At 36.2% G+C, this 18,164-nt stretch overlaps 2 protein-coding genes across 2 annotated transcripts in view; both read right to left on the bottom strand.

The window, feature by feature from the left end:
- Window positions 1-4,020: 4,020 nt before the first annotated feature.
- On the bottom strand, window positions 4,021-12,023 carry hjv (hemojuvelin BMP co-receptor). Its single transcript, XM_073847596.1, has 5 exons — window positions 11,949-12,023; window positions 10,120-10,183; window positions 9,825-10,001; window positions 6,651-7,156; window positions 4,021-4,954 (listed from the first exon to the last, which is right to left on the bottom strand). The coding sequence occupies exons 3-5, from the start codon at window positions 9,925-9,927 to the stop codon at window positions 4,337-4,339; spliced, it is 1,227 nt and encodes a 408-aa protein (XP_073703697.1). The 5' UTR covers window positions 9,928-10,001; window positions 10,120-10,183; window positions 11,949-12,023; the 3' UTR covers window positions 4,021-4,336.
- Window positions 12,024-16,564: 4,541 nt separating this feature from the next.
- The window catches only part of thbs3a (thrombospondin 3a), a 27,054-nt gene continuing 25,454 nt past the window's right edge, over window positions 16,565-18,164 (bottom strand). Inside the window, exons 22-23 of the mRNA XM_073846611.1 lie at window positions 17,114-17,253; window positions 16,565-16,949 (exon numbers count right to left, since the gene is read on the bottom strand). Coding sequence (XP_073702712.1) covers window positions 16,888-16,949; window positions 17,114-17,253 — 202 coding nt within the window. The 3' untranslated portion in view covers window positions 16,565-16,887. The remainder of the gene's footprint in view (window positions 16,950-17,113; window positions 17,254-18,164) is intronic.

Raw genomic sequence — 18,164 nt, 5'->3', positions numbered from 1 at the left:
TGGGAGTGGGTGGTTATATAGTTCACACGGCCGCTGTGCTGATGATGCGAGCTGGACACACATGGGCATCAGTGCTGGACACCCACATGCGCCTCGTGGATCTCCCCACGCACGTCTCTCTCATAGGACACACAGGCTGTTTGCGTCCACCCAGGCCAATGAGAGCCCGAACAGAACGCGTGGACAGCTCGTGGGTCAGGGGCAGGAGACGTTGAGGAGGTGGAGTAATTATATGGAGCAGGGGTGGAGAATGAACGCGCACTGGAGACCCCTGCGCCCAGCTGCAAAACAACATGTTAGACGGACACGCACGTGTGACACGTTCATAATAGAGGCTATTTCTTTCGGTATAAAGAATTTATTTGCACCTAAACTGAATGGCACCAAAAAAATTCCAAGCATTTCTACAATGACTAAAAAAAGTACATGATTTTGGACATATGCCACATGATAATGTGGTATTCTTAGAAGTACCTTGGAGTACCATGTAAATGCATGGTGTGGTATTATCATCTGATACCATCACAGTACGATGGTACTGCCAGAGCATGTTTATTTAAGTGTATACAACAATGCAGAATGATAACCAGATGCATTTGCCATGGTTTTGTAAATGGCACCCCATATATACTTAAGATATTAATATTAAGGTAATTGCCATGTTACATGTCCAGAATATCATGGTATTACCCTGGTACATGTCAAAATGCTATGGCATTGCAGTGTTATATGTCCAAAAACATGGTCTTACTCTTGTACTGGTATGATTTTACCTTGGTACATGGCCAAAAATCACAATGTTACCGTTGTACATGGCAGAAATACCATGGTATACATCAAGAATTCAATGGTATTACCCTGGTACATGTCAAAATACCATAGCATTGGTGTTATATGTCCAAAAATATTGTCTTACCCAGGTGCATGTTAAAATATTGTGTTATTGCCCTGATGCTTTTCCTTAAAAGCATGATATTACCCTGGTACATGTCAAAAAGCCATGATTTTACCTTGCTACTTGGCACAAAATCACAATATTACCTTTGTACATATCCAAAATTGTATTACCCGGGCACATGGATAAAAACACAATATTTCCTTGGTAAATATTGTAAATACCATTGTATTGCCATGGTACATGTCCAGAATACCATGGTATTACCCTGGTACATGTCAAATTGCAGTGTTGTATGTCCAAAAACATGGTCTTAACCTGGTAACTGTTAAAATACCTTGGTATTACCCTGGTACAATCAAAATACCATGGCATCGCAGTGTTATATGCCCCCAAAAAAGGTCTTACCCTGGTACCTGTTAAAATACCATGGTATTGCCCTGGTAAATTTCCAAAGAAACATGGTATTACTCTGGTAATTTTCAAAATACCATGGTTTACCTTGGTACATGGCTAAAAATCACAATATTAATTTTGTACATGTCCAAAATACCATGGTATTACCTGGGCACTCGGATAAAAACATTATATTACCTTGGTAAATGTTCAAAAAAACACGGTAATACTGTGGTACATCAAAATACCATTGCATCGCAGTGTTATATGCCCAAAAATGATCTTACCCTGGTACCTATAAAAATACCATGGTATTGCCCTGGTAAATTTCCAAAGAAACATAGTATTACCTTGGTACATGTCAAAATGCCATGGTTTTACCTTGGTACATGGCTAAAAATCACTATATTAATTTTGTACATGTCATGGTATTACCCTGGTACATGGATAAAAACACAATATTACCATGGTAAATGTTCAAAATACCATGGTATTATCCTGGTACACGTGCAGAATATAATGGTATTACCCTGGTATATGTCAAAATACCACAGTTTAACTCTGGCACATGGATAAAAACACAATATTACCTTGGTAACTCTTCAAATTACAATTGTATTGCCCTGGTACATGGCCAAAAAACATGGTATTATCCTGTAACGTCCAAATCACATTGTGTTTTTGGTACTTTGTGAAAATTTTACTATAAAAACAAAATATATCATAATTAATAGATATGTACGGTGAAGATGACCAAACGAATGCCAGACCAGTCCACATGCTCTGAAACGTGTGTCAGAAACTCGCTTCTGATTGGATGAGCACTGCCATCTGCTGACTGGTCTAACACACTTCGTTGCACGAGTCTACAGAAATTGAAGGTCTGTTTATATAACTGAACCATTCCTCTTCACTGTGATAAGAGTACATGTATAATAAACAAACAGCTGCTTACCTCATTCATTATGCTGTCTGTCCTGAACCCTCCATCTCCAGTTACGATGCTGTTTAAGGAAGTTTGGACAAGTGTAATGATCGACTCCCACTGTTTTGAATTGCTGCCTATATTGTACATAGTGTTATCTGTCCGACACATTATATAAACATAAAACAAGCATATAAAGTATAGTGACCAATTTCTGGTCACTTACAAGGAGTAAAAATTCCATCACTGTAATCCTCACCCTGATGAAACTGAAGCCTCCATCTCAAACCTGCTCATATATTCTATCGGATCGTATCATATGATCTTCATGGTCTTCCATAGACTTTCTGTAGTAATTTCTGGACAAGATCTATGAGAGGGAAAAAAATCACTGAAAAAAGGGGGGATTTTCTTAGTTAACTTCCCAAATACGATATTTACATAAGCACTGGTTTGACGGTGCAGTCATTCAATATTGAACTTTTACTATTTTTTTTAGCTTTGATGATGATTGCAATAAGTCATGAACTGCATTATTCTGTGTCTCCAGTACAAAAATGTGACTATATTGTTAGCAAATTAAAAATGTAACTTGAAAACATTAGTATGAATATGGAGGCCAAACCTGCAGAAAAATAAACAAATGTAATAAGAAGACAATTAAAATTTCTAAAAAATATTTTAAAGGTGCCATAGAATGGAAAACTGAATTTACCTTGGCATAGTTAAATAATAACAGTTCAGTACATGGACATGATATACCATGAGTCTCAAACACCATCGTTTCCTCCTTCTTATATAAATCTAGTATTTGCATAAGACCACCGAAAAATAGGTCAATTCCAACATATACCCGACTGTTACGCAATATCGCCGAGATCGTTAATAGTTACGCCTCCAACATTTGCATCGCCCAATCATCAGTAACGTCAGCACATCAGTTAAACAAGGCAAGCCACTGAAGGGACACGCTTAGCTTAATGCTAGCGCTAGCCTGTTACATTGCAATACAAAGGATTTCACTAACCACATAAACAGAGAGATGACTGCACTGATGATGGTAAATGATGGAGAAATAACTGTGTTGATGATGGCGAATGATTTACAGATCTTGAGAATCACTGAGGAGCAGCTCAACTTGTGTCTGCATTGTAACTTTACACAGAGCACATGCGATCACAGTAATCACACTAAAATATCTGCGATTCAAAACGGCAGATTCAACAAACTGTATATTAAAAGCGGCTAGAGCTCCTAATTAAAAATATATTTTTATCCATGTGCAAGCTATTGAGCTCTGTGAAACAGCCAATCAGAGTGGAGCTCATTAGTATTCATGAAGCTTCCAAATAACAGAGCATTTCATTCTAGGGGCAAATCCTAGGTTGTAAATGAACCTGTAAAACAATTTCTGGAGATTTTTTGCCCTATTTTTACCATATACCTTCTATGTAGATATCAGAGAAAATTTTAAAATATTCTCTCAATGCATTCTATGGCACCTTTAAAATATTTTTTAAAGTATTGTTAAAAATAAAATTAAAAAAAGAAATTTAACCCACTTTCACTAAACATAAAAAATTAAATGATATAAGGTTAACAATGGCAACCCCTAAATACTCTAATTAAAATGAAATCTAATTATTAACAATACTAAAACAAAACTAGAAAACACACACACACACACACACACACACACACACACACACACACACACACAAACAGAAAACTAAACTAAATTAAAAAACCCAGATGACCTTCATTAACTTCTGCTCTGTGGAAATATTGTTAATTTTTTCTTTATTATAAATACACTCCTTCAAAAATTTCACCCACCTTTGAGAAAACACTGTTGCAAGAGCAAATATCAATCATACTTGCATTTTTGCTTATTTTTTCATGTTTATCCAGATAAAATTATCCACAAATGTTACATTTATAATAAACACACTTGATGTGCATTTAACACTGAAACATACAATAAAATAATTTTTCTTCCAAGGCCGTGTCCAGACAGCCTCTATTCACAAAACACAAACTTCCAAACCACTGAGATGTAAACATTAAACAATAGTATAAATATCCCTTAAATATCATGTTTTAGTGCAGTGTTTTAGATGTCACACTGGGCCCAAGAAAGCATGTCTGAGAGTCTCTACAAGAACAATTAAGGCCAACACTACCGCCAATGACGGAAGGTTGTTACCTGCCCTGTCCGTCAGCAGGTGAACCCTATTAGGGTCCGAAATCATTGCACGAGCGTCCTCTAATGCAGCCACAGCTGATGCACTGGAGTTCAAATCTCCAGTGACCTGTAAATCAAACAAGCAAGCTTGGAAATACACATCCCGCACCAGAAGCAGTGAGGAACAGTGTGTGTACGCAGGTATGGACGGATGTGCATATGGCATGTCCAGTCGTTGTGAGACCGGACACCCCCATACGCACAACTGCAAGTCCTGCTCAGGTGTATAGGACTCTACAATCCCACGAGGGGAACGTACAGACAAACTCAGCGACCGGCCGACCTGTCGCACTACTATCGTCGTCCCAATATGCGTAGCCCAGATCTCAGCGTGTCGGCCAGGGTCGTGAGAGTGAACGCGCAGACTCTGATGTCCTCTGCGATCACCGCCGGTCACAGAACCATCCACAAACGCCGGAGGAACGTTATCCAGCTCCGCTTGATACATCTGAAACTCTGCACACTCGCGCCAGTTTTTCAAGATAACCGTGATCTGATGAAGAAACAGAGAGTGGAGAACTGTCAGGTGCAGGATAGTCAAACAGAACTGATTCTAAACTCGTGCACGTTTCTAATTATGCGCGTCCTATTAATTATTCACTGCAATTCATCAGTAGATGTCAGGCTGTAAAATAGCGTTAACACAACCCAGTATGTTTGAAAGCACTGAACAGCAGTTCTGAAAGAAGACAAATCTGTTTCCTCCCTCTGAGCTGGAAAGGCTCATATGAGGGGAGAAGTGATATAAAAGACATTGATTGGGTGTTAAAGTAGATGAAAATAATGCTGAAGCCTTTTATAGATTGATGAAAAGTGTTTGTGTTGAAGGACTAACTGAAATGTGGAGTCCCTCACATACACTCTTAAAAATAAACCTTATTTATGGGCAAATTAAAAACTTTTAAAGGGATAGTTCACCCTAAAAAGAAAATTCTGTCATTAATTAGTCACCCTCATGTGGTTCTGAGTTTCTGACCCTGCATGGACAGCAACGCAACTCATACGTCCCAAGGCCCAGAAAGGTAGTAAGGACACTGTTAAAATAGTCTATGTGAGATTTCACATAAAGTTGTTGTTTTTGTTTTCTTTGAAAACAAAAAGTATTCTTGTACCTTCATGAAATTAAGGTCGAACCACTGCTGTCACATGGGCTATTTTATCTATGTCCTTACTACCTTTCTGGGCTTTGAACATGTTACTCGCATTGCTGTTTATGCAGGGTCAGAAAACTGAATTTCATCAAAAATATCATAATTTGTGTTCTGAAGATGAACAAAGGTCTTACAGGTTTGGAACAACATGAAGGTGAGTAATTAATAATAGAATTTTCATTTTTGGGTGAACTATCCCTTTAAGTACCTCAAACAAAACTGAGTATCTTTCCAGTAACTAGCAAATCCAGTGACTTGTGCGTCTTCAATAATGAATGAAAACAGACAACTGAAAACTTCATTTGTTCTAGATGTATGATAGATGTATGACATCCTCTAACTGTCTGAATCTGAAATCTGTCTTTTAAAATCTCTAAATTGTGAGTTATTAATTACATTACTAATGTAAACTCAGCATTCAGAAGAAAAAAGTAGAAATGATAAAGTCGCAAAGTCAACTTTTTACTTACAATTCTGAAAAAAAAAAATCTAAATTGTGAGGTACAAAAAGCATTGAAGTACACCCTCTAGAGAAATCTCACCAGTTTTTTTAAAATTAGTTACATGAGAGTTACAGTGGTGGCCTAAATCAAATTATTAGAATGCTATCCCGCGGATTCACAAACAAGGTTTAAGCCTAGTCCTAGACTAAAATGTAAATCTGACCCATTTCAACTGAAAGAAACTTACACTGACTGATCTTAAAATATATTAGTGCCTTTGTTTTGTCTTTAGATGCACACCAGTAAAAAATTATTATTATTTTTATCTAAGGCACGTTTATAAAAACTACTTAATTATCCTAATTGAACGATGGCCTAATCCTGGTTTAGTCTAAGCCCTGTCTGTGAAATCGAGCCTAGATTTCTTTTGCTGTAGTATGTCAGTAGGAAATATTAGTTTACATTTATAAACATTAATTTTGCCATTAATTTTAATTCAGTGAGAGTTTTGTTTGCAAGGAGACAACAGCCAACAATTTTTGGCCACCACTGTATTTACAAGAGGATAAAAGTCTGCATGTGATTTGTTCCACACCTTTGTGAGTACGGTGGTGTAAGAGCTCCCTCTAGTGGGCGTGCTGGTGGCCTGGATGTACAGGTACTGGTTGTCTATGAGAGGCCATGCGCCCTGCACAGCACACGTCTGGAACTCGTCATTAAATGTGCGGATATGAGGGTCTCCAAACACCCCGCAGTGCAGATATTCTGGGGCCCTGCCCTCCCTCTGCATAAACCCCTTCTCATAAAAGCATCCATCTCCTGAGAGAGGGGCCTGGAGCGGGGGTCGCGGTTGAGCCGTGGGGCCTGATTTGGGGCAACGGTGTTGGATGAGCAGGTCCTCGATGCCCTGCACGGCAGAGTGGTACGCCAGGTCTCCACGGCACGCTCGGGCTGTCCGCTGGGTGCAGAGCGCATAGGACCGAAGGGCACTGCAGTAGCCGGTGTTAGTGCCCTCCTTACCCCCTCCTCCATTGACGCCAATTTCCAAAGTCGCAGCCACAAAATCGGAGTTGCATCGCAAGATGCGACACTGTGCACATACTGTAAGCAAAGAAAACTAATTTCAGTGCAATGTTAAAAATTGGCTCAATTTCCAGAATTCATTCAACATATAAGTCATATTCCAAATTAATATAAAATTAACAGGTTTTACTAACATTGTACCATGGTACAGTGATTTATTTATTTGGTTGGGGGCATTTATCCAATCATATTTTTTAAGATACATCAGAGTGCCATGGAAAAAATGTAATGCAATCTTTTTTATTCATACTAAAACAGTTGTTATTAATTGAAATAATGCTGAAATAATGTAAAATATAAATGTTAGATTAAAAAAACACATTTAAAAACCTTAAATTAATTTGAAATAAGATAATAAGATAAACTGAAATAAAAATAAATTATAGCCATACCTAAATTGTAAAAATTGTATACATTTTTGCAAGGCTAAAAAGGAGACACATTTCATATCTTTTTTTTTAATTCGTTGGAGCGTCATGTAAATAAATGTAATATGGTCTTGTTATTGTTATTCCAAACTGAAAAACAAACAAGAAAACAAAAACTCTTCAGTGTTGCTTTTGCATATGCATTTTTGAAAGTTTAAGCTGAAATAAATATGAATTAAAGCTTAATTGAAATATTATAAACTTTTTTATTGCTGTTATTATACAAAATTACTCAAACTAAAATAAAAGCTAATTTAAAATAAAGCTAATATAAATATGGAAGCCCATTTCCGCCACTGAATAAAAAATAAAAAAGGCTATTAGAATTTCATCAAAAATATCTTAATTTGTGTTCTGAAGTTGAACAAAGGTCTAACTGGTTTGGAACGACATGAGAGTGAGTAATTCATGAGAGAATTTTCATTTTTGGGAACAGAAATGAACACTTTCGTGATACAAACTCGCAATTCTGATATTCTCTCAAAATTGTTCAATATAAAATCAGAATTGTGATTATAAACTCATATTTCTATACTTTTTTTCTCAGAATTACGTGATACAAACTCACAATTCTGAATTGGTTCTTAAAATTGTGAGATATAAACTTCCAATCGCGAGTTATAAAGTCAGAATTGCAATTATTAAATCTCGCAATTTTGACTTCACAACTCGCAATTGTGAGTTTATAATCAAAATTCTGAATTTTTTTCGCAGTATTGCGAGATATTAACTTACAATTCTCAATTTTTTTTCTCAGTATTGTAAACTCGCAATTCCAAGTTATGAATTCAGAATTGTGATTATAAACTTACAATTCTGACTTATCTCAGAATTGCGTGATATATACTCACAATTGCGAGTTGAAAAGTCAAAATTGCGAGATATAAACTTACAAAACTCATAATTATGACTTTTTCTCAAAATTGCGTGATACAAACTCACAATTCAGAATTTTTTCTCAAAAAAAGGTGAAATATAAACTTGCGATTGTAAGTTATAAAGTCTGAATTGCAATTATAAACTCACAATTCTGTCTTTTTTTTCAGAATTTGCATGATATAAACTCGCAATTACAAGTTAAGTCAGAATTGTGAAATATAAACTAACAAAACTCACAATTCTTACTTTTATTCTCAAAATCGTGAGATATAAACTCGCGATTAAGTCAGAATTGCATTTATATTCCAGTCCTCGATGTGTGTTAGCACTTGACCAACAGCTCCGATATGAGCAATCTGTCAAAACAGACTTGAATCATTTAAGTTTAAACAGAACAAACCTGGAGCCCTTTTTTAAAAACTCATTATAAACTCACAATTCTGACTTTTTTTCCTCACGATTTTAATATAACCTTGCAAATGCAAGTTTTAGAATTAGAATTGCAATTATAAACTCATAATTCTGACTTTTTTTCTCAGAAGTGAAGTTATGAAGTCAGAATGGCGAGATATACACCCACAAAACTCATAATTCTGACTTTTTTTTAAGAACTGCATGATACAAACTCGCAATTCTGACTTTTTTTCCTCAAAATTGTGAGATATAAACTCACAATTGTGAGTTTTAAAGTCAGAATTGTAATTATAAACTCACAATTCTGACTATTATTTCTAAGAATTGCCTGATATAAACTCAATTGAGAGTTATAAAGTTAGAATTGTGAGATATAAACTCACAAAACTCATAATTCTGACTTTTTACCTTACAATTTTGATATAACCTTGCAATTGCGAGTTTTAGAATCAGAATTGCAGTTATAAACTCATAATTCTGACTTTTTTCTCAGAAGTGCATGATACAAACTCAATTGTGAGTTAAAAAATCAAGATTATGAAATATAAAATAAAAAAACTCACAATTCTGACTTTTTCTCAAAATGTGATATAAACTTGCAATTGTGTGTTTTAAATTTAGAATTGCAAGAAATAAGTTTGTATCTCGCAATTCTGACTTTATTTCTCGCAATTGCGAGATATTAAGTCAAATTTTGAGGGGGAGAAAAGACTAATATAATCTCAGAATTGCACGTTTATATCTCACAATTCTGACTTTATAACTCACAATTCTGAGGGAAAAAGTCAGAATTGCAAGATGCAAACTCGCAATTGCAAGACAAAAAGTTTGAATTGTGAGATAAAAACTCGCAATTACCTCTTTTAATTTTTATTTAACACTGCCATGGTGTATTTCAATGTACCACAATATTATCATTTGATACCTTTACTGAACTTTTTGTCAGGCTAAAAAGGGACACTTACCTGAAGGAGCACTAAAGAGCAGGACTGTTGTAACAATGATCACAATGTGTTTCCATAATGTGTGTAAGTGATTCCCACCAACAGCTGATGCGGCCATTCCCATCCATACAGACACAGGCAGGACGGCCTGCTCACAGGTGCCCGCACAGGTGCTGAAGCTCTGGGCACTGAAACACACTATATAAAACCACATGAGGGAGACAAACCAAATAAATTCACTCAAATCTAAAAACCAGAACATTCATCTAACATAATGCATCATCCATAATGTTAAAACAACATAGTAGTGTGTTACCTCAAGATTTCATCTGATCAAGCTTCTGAGACCCATCAAGAGACATAATGTCATGTTGACCAGCCTTGGGAGAGAAAGAAGAATCTGATAAATGCCAGTGGACTGTTGTGTACATGTTGTGAACTCCTTCATAGTCACTGAAACACAGTTTGAATACTGCAACTACTGTACATAGATAAAAGATCAGATCACTTAATAGAAATAATCTGTCATGCAAAGTGCTTTCACATGTATGTACTGCTGGGGGATATTTCGCAGTTTGGACTCTCACCACTGGTGCGTTATTTACTAAGACTCGAGAACAAACAGTGGTGGAACTCGAGAGTAAACTCCAGTCCTACATGTGTGTTTGCACTTGACCAACAGCTCCAATATGAACAATCTGTCAAAACAGACTTAAATCATTTAAGTTTAAACAGAACAAACCTGGAGCCCATTTTTAGCAAATATCTTAAATCTCATTAAAATCACATTGTGCATGGAAGCACAGCTTTCTTTCCTGTCTACTCTGACACTCACAGCTGATATTTATTCTAGCTGATGGGACGGCAGTTACAGGAGTTGCAGGGCAGAAATAGAGGGGTCTAAATATACCCCTCCACACCAGCCTGCCCCTCCAGCACCTGCCCCAGTGGAAATAGACTGGGCTCTGAAAGCTCTGTGGCATAGAAGCAGGTGTGAGACACACAGCAGAAACTCAACAGCTCTCCGTTCCCTTCACGCGGTCTAATTTCAGTTGAATTCTTAGGAATCATTCACTGAAGTGAAACATACTGAATCTGGTGTGCCAGCACTTTTAAAGAGAGCTTGTTTCCACTCCCAACGTGTCTAAATGCTCATACTAACCGTTTCAGGACACAGAATCCTCCTACAAACAGCTGCTTCAGCTGCTCAGTCTCACACACAGAACACAGAGTCCTGAATCAGCTGCCTTCCTGTTAGACGTGACTGGAAGTTTGACGTCTGTGGCACAGCGTGCACATGTGCATTACTTTGTTTGTGTGTGTTTGAAAGTAAACATAACAACTTTTTACACTTTTTTAAAATTTCAAATTTAAATTAAACACGAAATAGTATTGTCTTGTAAAGACTGCTCTGGAAATATGTACTTTGTATTTTTTATACAGAGGATAAAATAATGTCTCATTATTATTATTGATGTCAGATATCATGCTTATTATTTCACAAAATTAACAAAAAATATGAACTCAGTCATAACTGATTTTGGAACATAAATAGCATTTTGCTAAAATAAATAAATTAATGAACAAAAACACACAGTACACTAACTGCACTAACAGAAAATGTACCGTTATTTACCTTTTTTTAATATTATATTTTTTTATATTAATATATAGCTCAGTACTATAGTGTGCAGCAAAGTATCATAATATTACCAATACTGTACTATGGTGCTGTTACACTATTTTACTGTGGGCACAATTCTTTACAAAGAAAACACTGAAGCAATACCATGGTGCATTGATGTATCAGGTAGTAATACTATGGTAAAAATACTTTCAGAATTAAAAAAAGCAAAACCATAGTAAAATAACAAAAATAGTAACTTTAGTACTTATGCTGATTCTAATAATGTTTGTTTAAATGCATAAACATAACCATTTAAAAATAATTGTATAAAGTAGAAACAATTTTTACTCAGACATTGCTAGTAAATTTCACACTCCTACAAAGAAACGTGAAATTCTGAAGTAGAAAAACTGAAAGTATTTTCTTGTAAACACAATGTAAACAAAAACATTAGGCTACATTATATAGTTATACTGCTAATTATTAACTCCATGCATATATAACAGATAGAAACTCACAGATTCAGAGGGCTCTCTCCTGTATACTGTCGAGATCTTTCGCAGTCACTTCTGACTCTGACGCGCTCATGTGACGGACTCATGTGCGGTGTGACCCCCGCGTCACCGTCCCGCACGAGGGAGACGCGTAAATCACCCGCCGCGCGCACCTGCCACACGCGCACCAGCTGACGGAGAGCTGCTCCAATCGCTCCGTGGAAACTGTTTGTAAACACACAAATATGTATCTTCCTAGAGATGTTACGCGTCTTATTTTTAACGTAAGAGCGGTTTCGGCCGTTTGTAGCTTCTGACTGTGCGAGGCTTCTGGTTAGCAGTTTTTTCACCTGTACAGTATTGGAAACGTGTATTTTGTCATCCTATTATTTTTTAGTTATTATCATAATCATAAACACATCGGTTTGTGGCGCAAAAGTTTTGCCCGTTACTGTACTTTATTTGTTCTTCTAGTTATTTATTTACAGCAGCTAATGAAGCGGAAATCTCGCACATACAATGAACAGTTGCTTCTGCGTTGCAAAATAAGGTGGATAGCCTACAAATCAAAAATAATAACCAATAATTTTAATATAGCATGCAGTTTAAGTGAAAAGTTTACATACACCTTACAGAATCTGCAAAATGTAAATTATTTTACCAAAATAAGATGGGACATGCGTGTTATTTTTACATACAGTCCACAAGAGAAAATAATAGTTGAGTTTATAAAAAATGACCCTGTTCAAAAGTTTACATACACTTGATTCTTAATGCTTTGTTGTTACCTGAATAATTCACATCATTTTTGTTTTGTTTTGTGTGATAGTTGCTCAGTCCCTTGTTTGTCCTGAACAGTTAAACTGCCTGCTGTTCCTCAGACAAATCCTTCAGGTCCCACAAATTATGTTTTCTTTAGCACTTTTGTGTATTTGAACCCTTTCCAACAAGTACTGTATGATTTTGAGATCCATCTTTTCACATTGAGGATAACTGAGGGACTCATATGCAGCTATTACAGAAGGCTCAAATGCTCACTGATGCTCCAGAAGGAAACACAATGCATTAAGAACCAGGGGTGTAAACTTTTGAACAGAATGAAGATGTGTACTTTTTTTTCAGAAGCTACATGTTTCCCAGAAGTCAAAATAAGCCTGATCTTTAAATTCAAAAAGTTTTCACTCCTCAGCTCTTAATGCATTGTTTTTTCTTCTTCTGGGGCATCAATGATGATGATTTGAACCTTCTGTAATAGTTGCATATAAGTCCCTCAGTTGTCCTTGGTATGAGAAGATGGATATCAAAATCATACAGTCATTGTTGGAAAGGGTTTAAAAACACAAAAATGCTGAAAAACCAAAGAATTTGTGGGACCTGAAGGATTTTTCTGAAGAACAGCAGGCGGTTTAACTGTTCAGGACAAACAAGGGACTCATGAGCAACTAACACTAAAAATTATTTATTAATTATTGTTTTTTTGGTTGTGGATAATTCAGGTAACTACAGTATTAAGTAAACTTTTGAATGGGGTCATTTTTTATAAATTCAACTATTATTTTCTCTTGTGGACTAGTGTAAACATTTTTTTATGTGAAATATCTTATTCAGGTCAGTACTAAATAAAAAATAACATGCATTTTGCATAATCGCTCTTATTTTGTTAAAATAATTAACATTTTGCAGATTCTGCAAGGTGTATGCAAACTTTCCACTTCAACCGTATTAAGAATTTAAACCATACGTTTTGACTAAGTTTGACTTAATGACAGACTTAGTCATGTGTCCTTAAGTCCCCTAGCATTCACTGCTGAAAGCTGTTACGAGGAAAATATCTACATAACATCAAAACAATAATGTTCTAATGAAAATCTAAAAGGCAAAGGGGCTGTTGCGAAGATTAAAGCGAAGGGGTTGTTTGTGTGATTTAGCCTATCTGTCTCTTTTCTCTGTTTGGTGTTAAAAGTGTGTTTGAGGATGTATTTGCCCATCTCTGGGTTCATTTAGCAGCTTCCTACCTTCAGTATGCCACAAAGAGCCTCTCTTATAATAACTAAGGTCATTAGTTTGCACTTATAAGATATCCACCTTATTTTTACACACTTATAAGCTCTGTTGCACTATATTGTTTACATGGTTTGCACTCTCTACCATGTGCCCTTAATTGTATTTTTACTTTTTATATATTATGTTTATTTTTATTTATTCGTATTTTTTTATTCTACCTTTGTATTTAATGTTACTGTTTGAATTTAATGTTACTGTTTGTATTTAATGTTACTTTTTGTATTTAATGTTACTTGTATGCACCATGGGTCTGAGAGTAACGCAATTTCAATTCTCTGTATGTCCTGTACATGTGGCAGAATTGACAATAAAGTTGACTTTGACTTTGACTTTGACTTTTTCAACGTGGGAGTATGGCCGTGACTTCCGGTTCATTAGTCCAGTGGTACCAACCACGTTCCTGGAGGCCCCCCAACAATGTACATTTTGCATCTCTCTTTTGTCTGACACATCCATTTCAGGTCTTGTGAGTTTCTACTAATACAATGATCATCTGAATCAGGTGTGATTGTTTAAGGAGACATGGAAAACATGCAGTGTTGGGGGGCCTCCAGGAACGTGGTTGGGAACCACTGCATTAGCCAATATAGGAAAATAACGAGAACAATAGCAACGTGCAGTAAACAGTAAAACTGTTTCCACTACAAACCAAAGATAATACATTAAAATAGTATTGTCAAGCAGCAAAACGATTTGTTTTGTACAGCTCATAATGCGGATGAGACCGGAGGCCAGACCCATAAAATTGACAAATGGGCGCGCCCACTCTTACGGCAAATATAAGGTGGATATTTGCTGGTGTTTAAATAAAACCTATGAACATGAATACCCTTCTCCAATAAAGAGAAACGAAAGCTAGAGCTGTAGTTCAGAGCGCGTCCGAGAGGTGGCGGTGTTGATCAGCGCTTAACATGCGTGCGCAAATAGAGCGAGTTTGATGCAAACCAAACAAAATTGTGCTTCGGAATAACTGTAAACACTCAAACACATCACGGCCAGGAGCTTTTTAATGCTTAAAAGTTTCTTTTAATATTAAAATAATTGTTATAAGACGTTCAGTTTAGAGCCTACTGCACACATGAATACTGGTTTGGATGCATCTCAGTGTCTGCATGCATGCATCAGAGTGTGATCTGCGACTGTGTGTGTGTTTGAGTGTGATCTGCTCTGTTGTCTGCAGTATGCATGCATGCATCAGTGAGTTTCAGGCTCTTTGTTGGCTGGATGGAGGCGGGGCGCTGCGGGGCCGCAGGTCCTTTTGTGCCCCTCACATTTTGGGCAAAACCAGAACCATCGAGCTACAGACGCGCCAAAAGCATGAAACCGGACTATATATAAAAGATAAAACTTGACAAACAGCGATGTGATTCTAACACAGCGTTGTGAACTTGTAGGTGAGTCATAAACTCCTTGTTGGGCTACGAGAAAAACTTTCTATTTCATGATTAGTATTGGTATTGGTATTTGTTGAGAATATATACTTAAGTGACTTATCTTAAACAACGTTGTTTTCTTTATAGACATACGTTATCTATGTGTTGTGAATCTTTGTCTGTTGGACTATTCGCTGGTCAACAGATTACCCCGTTACTAAGCAACCGGTCGTCTAGAACAGTGATTCTCAACCAAGTAGGCGTTCGTCAGGAACACTTGGAACGATGACGATTTCGCGTGGTTAAACTTATAAAATGCTATGTTCAACGTAAAATATTTGTCTGTCAGTAGGCTATATTAAAATAAATAATCGTAAATAATGCAATCGATGCCCGAATTGCGTCAAAACTGACTAACTAAACATTAAAAAATGTAATATAACACATTTTCCCACACACTATAGACTTAGTACTGCATATTTACACAACACGTACTGTGATAATTGTGTTACTGTGACGGTTTTACATGCTAATATGGGTTAATAAGAACATTACTGACTGATTGTTGACAAAAAAAACTTTCAAAACTCATGAAGCGAAGACTTTAGTGGCCTCATGGTCTCCAAAACCCACCTGCGGCATGCGCCCTCACTACTAAATTTGAACTTTTTACTGTTTTATCTTTTAACAAGCTAAACTTTTAATTTAAAAATAACTTTTAATGTTCAAATTGAGTACATTACAACTTATTATAGAAACAAAATATCTGTGTTGTAGTTCTGAGGAGAAGTCTGAAGTCTCTAGAAGAGTGTTTGTAGTCCTGCGGTCTGGCAGGTGTGGGATGTTGTGCACTGTTGTTCAATCTCCCGCCAATATTGCACTCGTCCCGGCCTCCCTGACCACGAGGAACACGCGACTCCCCGCTGCAATCTCCCGCCACAACAGCAGAGCTCGACCGCTAGGGCGGCGCCAGACTGTAGGTGTATATTTAACACCGGTGTGAGTATGTGGCAGTTATTAGTTTACTACTTACTAAATATTGTGCTATATATACATAGATATTGCTCTCATTCATCATTATTGGCATACAAAACAGTAGAATTCTGGGGTTGACTTATTAAGCTGTCATTTTTGGTATTTTTAGAATTGATTTGTCTTCATGTCATGTAATAATAATGATTAAAGAACCATGGTACTGTTGGGTATTTGTTGTGTTCTAGAAAATACATCATATCCCTTTATTTCAAGACATTTGTTAATGCAAACACACACTAATGGACTCCTCAAACATACGTAGTCTCTCATACTCACACATTATACGGCTCCGCAATGACACAAAACACAAAACGTAAATAAAAGTCTTTTCTCTCCTTTCATTCAGTCTCCTCATCCGGAGTGACTCAGACGCTGGGTAAATCTCTCATCTGTCCTGGTTGTTTGGCCCCTCGGAGTTGACACAGGAGTTCAGTGGCCCCACACTGGGTCTAGAGAGGGTTTAGAGAGAGACGGAGGGCGTCTTGCTCCTCTCACACCTTTATGTGCATTAGAACCTGTTTACGGTGTGTACTGAAGTCCTCCGGAACAGTATCTGGAAAAGATATGTTGTTTTATTGTTGTAATCCTGTTCTTGTTTTGTCAATAAATGACTTTTATTCAGAATTTGTAGGTTTTAGATTTCTTGCAGACTCTGAGTGTTGGATTTGAGGGTCTGGGGATCATGATTTAAATATCAAAGAGTGGATTAATCTTTACCGTTACAGCGGTAGCGCAGATTGGACCAAATGATGTTCTCTTGAGAGAAGCAGAACACCCCCAGGCGGCCCCCTCTCATGGAGGTGTCGATCACGACATCGGAGTCAGCCACCATCTCGGTGCCTTCATACAGCTTCACCCTGCAACAGGAAAACAAAAGCACTTGTATATGTGACTGTAAAATACTACTGTGCAGGACTTAAGATAAGCAAAAAAAAAAAGTAAATTTAATATTAGACACCAAAATTGTTTATCATGCTAACATAAGCAAAACCATCCGAGAGATGAAATGCTGAAAATAATTATTATTACCACATATAAAGAGAAATATTTAAAATAGTAGAAAAAAGTACAATTTATATTAGCTATAATAATGCATTATAAAATTATTATAATATACTGGTCCAAGGTAAAAGATTTTTTTCTAATGCTTTTGTTCACCAAAGCTGCATTTATTTGATCAAAAATACAGTGAAACAAAATATTGTCAAATATTACTATTTAAAATTAGTTTCCTATTTGAATATATTTTAAAATATAATTTATTCCTGCGATACGAAGCTAATATTTTTGCATCCATTATTTCAGTCTTTAGTGTCACATGATCCTTCAGAAATCATTACCATCACAGGAATAAATTACATTTTAAAATATATATTTTTTAAAACATTATTGGAAATTGAAATACTATTTTACAATATTACTGATTTATGTATATATTTAAAAACATTTAAAAAAAAAAACTTAACTCTTCTAAATCTTTGGATGATAGTTTATATTAAATACTACACTACCAGTCAAAAGTTTTTGAACAGCAAGATTTTTAATGCTTTTTTTCTCTTCTGGTCTCTCCTGGTCACCAAACTTGCATTTATTTGATTCATAGTACAGGAAAAACAGTAAAATTCTGAAATATTTCTACTATTTAAAATATCTGAATATATTTTAAAATGTAATTTTTTCCTGTGATTTTAAGGCTGAATTTTTTGCATGCTTCAGAAGTCATTTTAATATTCTGATTTGCTGCTGAAAAAACATTTTTATTATTTGT

This window comes from Garra rufa, chromosome 9 (genome assembly GCF_049309525.1).
Source record: "Garra rufa chromosome 9, GarRuf1.0, whole genome shotgun sequence".
Lineage (NCBI taxonomy): Eukaryota > Metazoa > Chordata > Actinopteri > Cypriniformes > Cyprinidae > Garra > Garra rufa.
The sequence above is the reverse complement of the archived record's forward strand: the minus strand, read 5'-3'. Positions and strand labels throughout refer to the sequence as shown.